Below are 11,147 nucleotides of genomic sequence, written 5' to 3'. Positions count from 1 at the left end.
TTTCCTCTTGGTAGATACAAATTTGCAATGATTTTGTTTTCAGAATAAACAGGAATGTCTGCAATGTAGTAAACCTAATAATCTGGATGAGTTTTTTTTCAGTTTTTTTTATCTTCAATAAACACTACATATATGGAACCACAAGCTCTGTTAAGAAGTGCTTTTATGCTCTACTCTATGACATCTTTTTAGCTAGCTAGATAACTTTTTTTAGCTCAAGAGGGATGACCATGAAACAAGGAAGGTAGAACAGACAAGGCCTATCTGAAATCTGAACATGTGTTCCAAGAACAACGGCAAAAGAAGTGGTCCAAAACCCTTAATTTAGTCACTGTCTTCCAACAATGTCTCTGTTGATGCACAGCATGTGTAAAACAAGCTGCATCACACGATTAGAAATAATCAGTAATCATCCAGCTTTTGAGGCTAATTTGACTATTCAAGTACAGTTAACTCATGTCTAGTTCCTGCGGAACTAGCCCTACGCCAATCAAAGTTGGATAGCCAAAATGTACACAAAAACAAAAGCTGTACTACTGCTACTACACAACAAAGTGAATAACCCCAAAAATATCACTACATCTAATAATGCAATTGTGAATCATAAGTAGGGTGGTACTCCCCATAAACTGGAAATACCAGGCAAGCTGAAAAATGTGCATATCATGGTGATGTTTTCAGTGTCACCAAGATAATACAGCCATTATCACTGACATTTTTTTGATCGAGCAGGATTCAGAACAAGAACACAGACTCGCGGCACGCGAGATCGATCGGAGTCGGAACTCGGAAACTCTCCTACCATGATGAGAAAGGGAGAGCCTGGATTGCAGCATCGGAGTTGCCCTGATCAGCACTGGCATGGTGGTGGTGGTAGTAGCCATGGTATTGCAGCTGTGTTGCAGCTGCACTGGTGGTAGCGGCAGTGGCAGATTTGGCCAAGTTGGGTGTGTTCTTGTCATCTACCATTCTTACGTAAGACATGCCGGTGAGCGACACGTCGCCGTCGCCGGGGAGCCGCTGCACGCTGCCGTACTGTATCGCGCCGGCGCCGGCGCCGCCGCCGCCGAGAGGCTGTGGGATGGTGATCTGGGCCGGTGTGGGGTTGTCTGACAGAAGAGAGAGAGCACAGTTGTCCAGACCCCCGTCGTGGGCGGCGAACATCTTGCCGCCGTTGCTGTGCCGGCTGCTGCTGCTGCTCCTGCTCTCAGCTGAGGAAGGCGTGATGGTGAACGGCTGGCAGCCGAACGGCGCCGCCGCCGCCGCGTCGCCGTGATCGGTCGTCAGGAAAGGGAAGTGGTGCTTCCTCCCCTTGCCGTGGAAGATGGAGGCGGCGGCGCCGCCGTTGAGGTGGAGGCCATGGTAGTACGGTTCTTGGAACACGTCGGCCTCCGTCTTCACCGCACTGACCGGCCACTTCGCCTCCTGCGACATGGACGCCGTCGAGAAGATCTGCTGGTACGAGGTGAATCTTGCCGCTCCTGCACACAGAAAACGATGGACACCAACAGTGAGACCGACGTTTCGATGATCATGACTATTTACGTTTCTTGGTAGCATCCAGGTAAAGCTACTGTCCATTCTCATATTTTCTCTGCTGATAGATTTGTTTACTAGAGTAATTTCCAACGCTAATTTAATGATCTCTTTTTTTCTTCAGATATACGCGATGACGAGTCAATGAGCGTTTCATGACGAAATCGTCGAAAATGACATGTCCTAGATGATCCAAGATGCAAGTCCAAAACTACGGTGGCTTGTCCATGATGATACCATATCACACGACTCCTCCTTTCAGGTCAACTTTGTGCTTTCAGACAGCTACAGTAGTTTACTTTCACTATATGCAAACGTTTACTACTGCCAGTCAACTGCAAGGGGAGAGATAAGAGCTGCCAGGTTGCGGAGGAAACAGTTTTTAGTTTTTAGCACATGACTAGATGTCCACCCGTGGGCTTGCATGCTATATAAATTGTTATTAAAAAATACGAAAAAAATTTCCAAGATAGATTAATATGAGTTATATCACTTCACAAACATGCAAGGTTAAATTCAACTTCTACAAGTTATAGAAAAAAACAAACAAAACTGAAACCAAGTATAAGCATTTTCATAATTATTTTTGTTATTTTTGCTATAACTTGTAGAAGTTGAATTTAAACTTACATGTCTGTAGAGTGATATAATTCATATTTATTTATCTTACCAAATTTTTTCATATTTTTTAAAGACTATTTAGACGGCATTCAAGCAACGGTGCTTAAAAAAAACTGCTTCCCTGCCTGGTTACTTACTGTTACTCCGTTGATAGAGTTCGATCAAACATGGATGTGAAAACTGTCAAAATCTCTGCTTTGCTTTCCATTTTATTGCAGCTGTCTGCTCTGAAAAATACGAACTTATGTCACGTCCTTTCTAAACTGTAGGCTGATGCGTGCAGCATGGTTATGGAGGGATTTTTCTACTGTCTCTAAGGTACAGTAACATACTGGAGTAGTATTGTTCTAGCTTAATTCATATTACGCCTTAATACGTTCTGATGACAGAAAAGGATGCTGATTCTCATGTGGTGAAGAACTCAGAACTGCACAATCTCAAGAACAGGTCGCTTGCATTTGCATACCGTGGTGATTGGCGAAGAGGCTGCTGGGGTTGAGAGGATCAGGCTGGGGCTTCCGGCGCCGCTTGTTGTGCCCGTCAAGCCGCTTCCTGCAGCTCCTCTTCTCCTCGTCGAACTCCCCGAGCAAATGAAACCTATCAAAAGCATTCATCCTGTCAGGTCAGGTAATTAACAAGGGCTTTCTGAATCAGACAGTCACTGATCACATCATGCACACAAAAGCCTGAATCTGACTGAATTCATCAGCATGTGAGCAAAAAACCCAAACCAACCAACCAACCACAAGTGTCCAAATCCGTTAGATCTAACAACTGACCGTGCAATTTACCAGGGTGAAACACATGAGGAACAGATGGAACTGCAAGATTTGTTTTCGCGTTCAGGTGAATATCAGGTGACGAATTCGTTGCGCGAGTGAGGTGAGCCACGAATGCGACGGCGACGCATGGCCCCCCTGCAAGTCCCAGTTCCGTTGTATTCTGCCCATCTGCTGCTGCTGCTGCTGCTGCGTCGTCGTGGGGACAAAAGACGATGGTGTCCCGAGGAAGAAGAAGCACGGGTGGGCAAATGCAGGCGCCCAGCTGCATGCTGCTTGTCTGGTTCAGATTCTTTCAGACTTCAGGACCAGATGGCCACTCAGAAACGATCTCCACCAATGTTAAAAGTTAGTTGGTGATTCTAGCCTAATAAAACTTAGCTTTTTTTTTCAAACAAAATAAAAAGAATTGAACTTTGAGTTGCTCTGTCTGAATGTGCTGTGCTGCTGTTTGCATAAAAATTCAACCTTTGGAGGCGGCGTAGAGACTAGAGAGAGAATTGAGCAGCTGGTCTGAAATTCTGAATTACTGTGGGGTTGGAAACAGATGGATAACCAGAAGTTTCGGGTGGTGCTGCACGTCGGCTCGTTAATTGCAAACGCCAAAATACCGTCATGATAGCAAACGGACAGAAAACTAATTGCTTTTTCGACAAAGCAGGGCTAAAAAAATTAAATTCGCCGTAATAACATTACCAGAAATTTACTTCGATAAATTTTTGCATGATTTTTTTTGCTTGTCTGAAAAGTCAATAAGAAGAAAATATCTTTGCGGCAAGAAGAGGGAGAAGAAATCAAGAATTGGATTGAAGAGGAAGAAAATGCATGGCGGGCACGTACCTGCTGCACTGTTGGCAGAAGCGCTGCTGCTGGCCGGCGACGGTGACGACGGCCGTCTTGGAGTGCGCCTCGCAGACCTTGTGCCGCCGGTGGTAGTCGCGGACGCACTTGGACAGGTCGGCGGTGCACCCCTCCACCGAGCACGCCGGGACCGCCGCCTGCTGCCCCTGCCCGGCCCGAGGCCTCTTCGCGGCCGGCTGCGGCGGCGGCGGCGGCACCGAGGGCGCCGGCGCCGGAGCCGGAGCAGCCGACACCGCGGCAGCCGCCGTAGTCTTCCAGCTCGTCGGGGCGCCGAGCTTAAGGTCGAGCGCGCCGCCTCCGCCACCGCCGCCGCCGCCGCTCGGGCCGACCACCGTGCCGAGGTCCCAAGAAGGCATCTTGGCGTCCCAATCCATGGCAAGATCAGACGAACGCGGCGAGCAAGAAGACAACTTCTACGCACGTAAGTATCACGAGGTCTTAATCTTATTACCAAACCCAGCTGCTGCTGCTGCTGCCGCCTCCAAAAAGGCTCTCGATCTCGCTGCTGTTCTTGAGCTTTCTTTGACACGAGTACAGATTACAGAAGAAGCAGCGACTGCTCACTCACCAAGAGGAGAGTTCGATTGGAAGCAAAAGCTCACAGCAGGACAGGGAAAAAGGGAGGGAGATGCATCACAATGGAGAAAGACGATGAGAAAGGAGAGATCACAGCAACAGCATGCAATTAAAAGGAGCCCAAGAACAGCTGAAGCCAACCACCTACCAGGGCAGCAGGGGAGTCAAGCATCAGCCTCTCAGCAAGCAGCTGCTGCAGTTTAATGCAAGAAGATGAATGGATGGATGGAGGTAGGAATTGAAGCAGTAGGAGCAGCAGCAGCAACCCCAAGAAAAGATGAGATGAGATGAGAGGAGAGGAGACACAGTAGTTGCAGACACAGGGGGGAGCTGGACTCCTATTGGAGGACTCCAAACTCCAAAGGTGGCAATAATTGCCAACAAGGGGGGGTCACCTCTCCTCTCTCCTCCCCCTCTGCTGCACTGTTCACTCGCTTTAATTGCCAATGCCTGTAAACATAGAGAGACAAGTGTGTGTGGTAGGAGAGAGTAGGTGGGGGGAAAGAAACAGTGGTGCTAAAGGAAGAGGAAGAGGAAGAGAAACAAAACCACTACACCATTATTATGGACCAAGGAAGAAGATGAGGAAGAAAGAGTTGGAAAGCCAATCAACAGCAGCAAGAGGCTGCACCTGCAGCTTCCTTCCTTCACTCTCTGTGTGCTAGCCTTTGCCTCTTTGGGTTTGGAAGCTGTGTGTGCAGCCTTCTCTCTACACTGTAGTGTTGTACCAAGAAAAAGGGAGGAGGAGGAGGAGGTGCACTTGAAATAACAGGACATGTGAGGGCTGAGAAGGACCAAGTGCAGGCAGGGATTGCCTCCCTCCCCCTCCCTCCACCTTTTGTAGGGGGTGCAGTGTGGAGGCAGAGAACAGAGGGAGGGGAAAAAGTACAAAAGTTGGAAGAGGGATGGATGCATGGAGAGGCAAGAAAGAAAGGATAGGAGAGGAGAGGAGATGGAGGCTGTGGTGTTTGTGGTGTTTTCTTTTGCTGTGTTGTTGGTGTTGCCTCATCTCAGCTGACATGATATTCACAAATCATAAACCCATGTTAATCATCCACCCCCCACACCACCATCATTATTGCTTGCTGCACTTCTAGATGAACACCAAGCTTCTTCATATCCTGAAATGCACTAGGTGGTAGTAGCCTTTTGGATGCCCTCAGCTGGTTTTTTATTCGACTAGGAGGTTTTAGAACATATGGGTTGAGTTGCAGGTTAGACTAAATAGTTATATGTAGCAGACAAGAAATTATCGGGAAATGTGACGACAGTGAAAACTATGCAGGGAATCATAATAAGATAGTATTTAGATATTCACGCGTAAGTAATATAACTATAATTTCGCTTTTCAACGATAAAGTACACTAAGATATGCGTCCAACGAATGAGCTTTCGTGGAACTAGAACAAACTAATAATTTATCCACGGCTGCATGGCAACTCTTTTTATACAAATATTATTAGAAGATTATTATAATTGCAAAGTTTCTGGCTTGGGCTCCAGGTATTCCTTTTTTTTCTTGAGCATATGAATGTGCTGTGTGCCCATGATGTGGTCCCTCTAGCAAAGGTATTTTCCCCAAACCTTGTGCATAGTTATGCTCCTAATGAGATTATTTAGCACCATGGCCGATGAGCCTATGTGAGGTCCAAGTTCCAACTCTTAACGAGCTAGTATTCCTAGTTCTCACGCGTTGACCAATGGTCAAGAGGGCATATGGTTAATTCAGTATAAAAGAAGAAAAATAAGCATGTGTTAATACTTCATTAATATCTAGAATTATTTTTTTACTGCCACCTTGTTGACAAGACAGTAACAAAAGAAAGTCTTCAATCGATCGGAGAGCTGGCTGTGGGTCAAAGCCTTGAGTAGAACCCGGAGTTTTTTTAAATGAAAAAATAAAAAGAATATTGATGTCCAGTCTAAATGTTTTATTTTCTTCAAGGTAATTATGCAGTCAGACTTTTGATTTAGAGTCCTAGGAACGAGGCCCCAACTGATAATTAAGCTGCATTCATGGAGTTCAGTTGGTAGGGGCCTTTAATTCATATGAAAAACACATGACTTTTTTTTCTAGAATCCTATGGAAATATTTTCTGTTTGGTCATTGAATAAAGTGCGGAGACTTCAACAATCCCATAAAACACATGGATGAAATAGCTCAAGGTAAAGAGATCTTGAGGGCTCCTTTGATTCAAAGGATTGTTATAGGAATTTTGTAGAATTCACCGTGCTATGGAAATTTTCCTATGTATGCCTTTGATACATAGAAATGAAAGGAAACATTTCTTGCATTCATTTAGTTCATTTTTTACAGGAAAATAAGAAAGAGGTCTAACCTCTTTGGAAACTCTCTAGATGAGAAATCCTGTGTTTTTTCTATATAGCACTGTCAAAGGGCACATTTCATCTTTTCATGTGTTTTTGATTCCCGCGGGATTGAAAAATCATGCTACTTCAATTCCTATGTTTTTCCTATTCCTATGTTTTTTCTATCCTACGAATCAAGAGAAATTTAACCTTTTGCCACTCTTACGAGCGGCCAAAACAGATTTGCCACTCGCTATCTATGACATGTGGGACCTCATGAGTCTACGACAGGTGGGTCTAGTGGCAAATCTGTTATAAAAATCTGTAAGAGTGGCAAAAAGTTAAAAGCCCCACGAATCAAAAGGGCCCTGAAGAAAAGATATCATAAGGTCTAAACTTATTGAAACTTTTCTTTGAGTCTATCTTATCTAATTCTTATAGTTTTTCTGTGGCCTACTCAAATGTTCATTTTTATGATTTTCAATTCTTTGTTTTTCAGTGTATTTCTTTCAAAACTCTATATTTCTCATATCATGTTTTTAAAGGGGCTCTTATCCCTGACCTAGTTTTGGGGTATTATTGCCCCCATGCAATGGATTTGACGAATTCTGAGAAAAACTGAATTTTGGACAACACACAAGTGCACGCAGTCACGCACTTTGTAGTAACGTACTGTCTTTATGTCTATATGCCGTAATTTAATTTTTAAAACTGAATTTTGGAGTTTTTAATCAGATTTTATTTTTTGGACTTTGCTTTTAGATCGCAAAGAGCACGTCTATAAAAGTGTTATATGTAAATTATATTTTAATAGTTAATAAATCGTTATGATTGTTGTTTACTACGTCTGTCCTAAAATAAATTTATTTTTTAGTTTTTATACAATGTTTTGAATCTCGTCTTATTTAAAATTTTTATTATTACTAGATGATATAATATGAATAGTATTTTATGTGCGACTAATTTTTTAACTCTTTTATATAAATTTTTTAAATAAGACAAATAATCAAACATTGAATAAAAAATTTAAAAATAAAATTATTATGAGACAGAGAAAGTAGTATTTAGAAAAAATAAAAGGGCTTGTTTGTACACTTGTGTACTGCCCTACTGGCACAAAGATCCAAACTGCTACAGTTTAGGTTAGAAAGGAAAGCATCAGCAGTACATACATGTCAGGGATGTACTACACCATATGTACTCCTCCAGTCCACTCCTTGCGATTATTTATGTGGGAAAAAAACAAAAAACAAGTTGACCTTTCAAACTAATTTGCAGTTCTTGCTGCCTCCATGGTTTTCATTCAAATTACTCTATCGAAATTTTGAAACGTTCCTATGACAGCTAGTAGTACCTTTTGAGAGATAAACCTTGTATCTACACCACAGATGGCTCAGGGATGAAAATAATTGAAAATGATAACTTTTGTATTATTTTTATGAATAGGCCAAGTCTACATCTATAAAATTAAATATACAATACTTACTTTAATATAAAGCTGATAGGAATTTTAAGAACTAAACTTTAGAAACGAAAACAGTTTGAAAAGATATCATTTGTATATTATTGTTAAAAAACGGAACCATTATAGTCAGGAATTTCTATATTGTTTATCCCCTTTAAATGACTATAAATTTCTGAAACATTTTCATATTTTTTTATCTGACAAAGAAAATGTGAAAGCAAGGAACGGAGCACTTTATTGTTAAGATAACTATTAAAAGTTCAACAAAAATAAATAACCGTTGCCTAGCGGACAAGAGATATAGGAGTAATGAAAACTAACATGTAACATGACGAGATAAAACACCACTGATTTTTATATATATTTTATTAATATGCTACAACCATCTCTTGTCATGTTGACACTCTTTGTCTTGTTATTGGAACCTGAGAAATGAGAAGAAAACATCTATATTTAGAGTTTTTTTTATTATAGATGGTGTTTTATTTTTAGATGATAGAATAGATTATCGATCTTTGGAATTTTTTTCTTATATTATAATAATAATTGATAATCTAATCGGTTTGCTCTCGCGGACTTCATAAGTTGGCCCTGTTGGTTGCATGATGCTACTCCTGGTAAAGAGATTAAAAAAAATGCCATGCATGCACAGCTCACTGTGTTTGTGTCAGCTGTCCCCTCTCTCGCCAGCCATGGATTTGTCAACTCAGGCAGCGATTAGTTGCCAAAAACTTTGAATAAATACGTAACATTCAACATTTAACCGAATGTCGGAAGTAATTTTTAGACACGAAGGAAAATACAAATTTTAGATTCTATCTGAAAACCGCGAGATGAATCTTTTGAGTCTAATTAATCCGTTATTAGCACATATTAGTTACTGTAGTGCTTATGGCTAATTATGTTCTAATTAGGCTCAAAAAATTCGTCTCACAATTTCTTTCATAACTGTGTAATTAGTTTTAATGTTTATGTATATTTAATGTTTTATTTAGGTGTCTAAAGATTTGATGTGATATTTTTGAGAAAAGTTTTTGGTAACCAGGGCCTCAGGAAAAGCCTCTCCATCGTCCTCTCACAGTTATCTGAGGCATGCATTGGTCATGGTCAGGGTTAAAAAAAACAAACTAAAAAAGAACATCTTGAAAAAAAAAAAGAGAGAATGTGACATGAATCTTCCTTCCCTTTTTCTGCCTCTGCATTAGTGCATAACTGCATAGTATATATACTCGTGCGGATTTGTGTGGGGAAACTTGACATAAACGCGCGTACGTACTGCTTGACTTGTTGGCATGCAGTCCTTGAACCTACAGTAAAACGGACAAAAATGTCTTGTTTTCTTATTTCTGAAGGTGGATTGCTTCAGTACGTAGCACAGTTTCGACGATGGTGTTTGTTGCTTTTCCTAGCATAGTAATTGGGGTTAATTAATTGGTTAAGTAAACAGGGTTACTCATCTTAGTTGTTTTAGGGCTTATTTAGTTTGGAGCCAAAATTTAACCTATCAAGGCTTTTATAGTGTAAATTAATTTTGGCGTTAGCAGATTTTAGAAGTGTATAATTCGTAGTAGTCTAGCTAGAAAAATAGCAGCACACCAAGCACACCAATCCGTACGAATAGAAAAGGTAGAGTAATACAAATACATGCACAAATGTATATATTTTTTTAAAAAAAGTTTGAGTTGATAAAAATTTTCCTATGTTCTCTCTACAACATGCCGGGAACGAAAAAATCTTTGATTTTTCTTATATTTCGTTGCCACAAAGCAAATGACTTCTATATGAATTAATTCTTACAAATACAAATCTTTTGTTTTACTCCGAACACCAAACAGGCTCCATAAAGTTTGCAAAATTTGGGCTGCAACAAAAAAAAAGCCCCCAAATTGACAGCTTATTAGAAACCTTTTTGCCAAGTTTCAGTTTCTGTGCACTGCAAACTCCACCATCAGCTACAGAGGATGAGAACTCAGATGAGTTAATTAAGAGGAGATGCATGCATCATGTACATCTGCCGTGATTGATCAGTTGCATACTTACATTACATAGGATATATACGTATATACGTAGCACTCATGTTTTGATCTTGTGGTTATCATCAGCTAGCTGACGTCCAATGGCTGCTGGCTTAATTAGCCTTCTGCTTCCAGAAGCTTAATTTGAACATCTGATTATTTTTTTTTCCAACCAAGCGTCGTGATCTACAATTATACTACTCCCTCTGTTACGCAATTTTAGGGTTCGGCATGCACGTGATTAGATGGAAGCATGTGGTAATTGATCGAGCAGAGAAATTAAAAAAAAACGCTTTCGTGACATAATCTTGTAATTGGTTGAAACGAAAATATATACGTATGTGCTAATGTTACTCCTCAACGTATACGATAATCGTATATGCCCCTACACCAAAACGGCCAACTATTTTGAGACCGATGGAGTAAATGGTAATATATATAATAATGGATTAATCAAGAGACATTCATACGTAGATACTAGTGTACTCATCTTTTCACTTATATCTATGCTTATAAGTCAAAATTTAATTTTTCAACCATAATTTTGAAACTTTTTATTATAGTTTATTTTTCAAACTTGTGTTTGAGATCACTAATATCACATATAAAAAACTTTATTGATAAATTATTTTTTATTTGTAAATATGTTGTTTCATTTATTCATTCAATAAAACCAAAAAATGGTCACCCAGATATGATCATCAGGTCTTTAAATTTCATCTCAAAGTATATAAATTCAGAGACATTTTGGATTTTGGATAGTTAGGATTTAATTGGCGTACTATATACTTACTCTGTTTTATATTATAAGACTTTTTAAATTTATCTAAATTTATTTATGTATTAATGCATATGTTTTTTATATGTGGTTAGATTTATTAACACGTATATGAACATATAAATTCAGATAAGATCAGAAGATCTCATAATATAAAAAACAAAAAATATATATAGTACGGTACGGTCGTGGACTTGATCGACGCA

At 40.3% G+C, this 11,147-nt stretch overlaps 1 protein-coding gene and 1 long non-coding RNA gene across 2 annotated transcripts; one reads left to right on the top strand and one right to left on the bottom strand.

Annotated features, from left to right (window-relative positions):
• Positions 1–540: 540 nt before the first annotated feature.
• On the bottom strand, positions 541–4,341 carry LOC102712416 (squamosa promoter-binding-like protein 2). Its single transcript, XM_040524684.1, has 3 exons — positions 3,777–4,341; positions 2,624–2,754; positions 541–1,481 (listed from the first exon to the last, which is right to left on the bottom strand). Exons 1-3 carry the CDS (start codon positions 4,169–4,171, stop codon positions 799–801), a joined length of 1,209 nt encoding a protein of 402 aa, XP_040380618.1. The 5' UTR covers positions 4,172–4,341; the 3' UTR covers positions 541–798.
• Positions 1,670–3,591, top strand: LOC121054568. The gene is made up of 4 exons (XR_005811957.1): positions 1,670–1,798; positions 2,427–2,475; positions 2,547–2,784; positions 2,952–3,591. It is a non-coding gene; the product is annotated as an uncharacterized LOC121054568 (long non-coding RNA).
• Positions 4,342–11,147: the final 6,806 nt, after the last annotated feature.

The sequence above is a fragment of the Oryza brachyantha genome, chromosome 1, assembly GCF_000231095.2.
Source record: "Oryza brachyantha chromosome 1, ObraRS2, whole genome shotgun sequence".
Taxonomy (NCBI): domain Eukaryota; kingdom Viridiplantae; phylum Streptophyta; class Magnoliopsida; order Poales; family Poaceae; genus Oryza; species Oryza brachyantha.
Note: the sequence above shows the minus strand (reverse complement) of the source record. Positions and strands in the feature narration are given on the sequence as shown.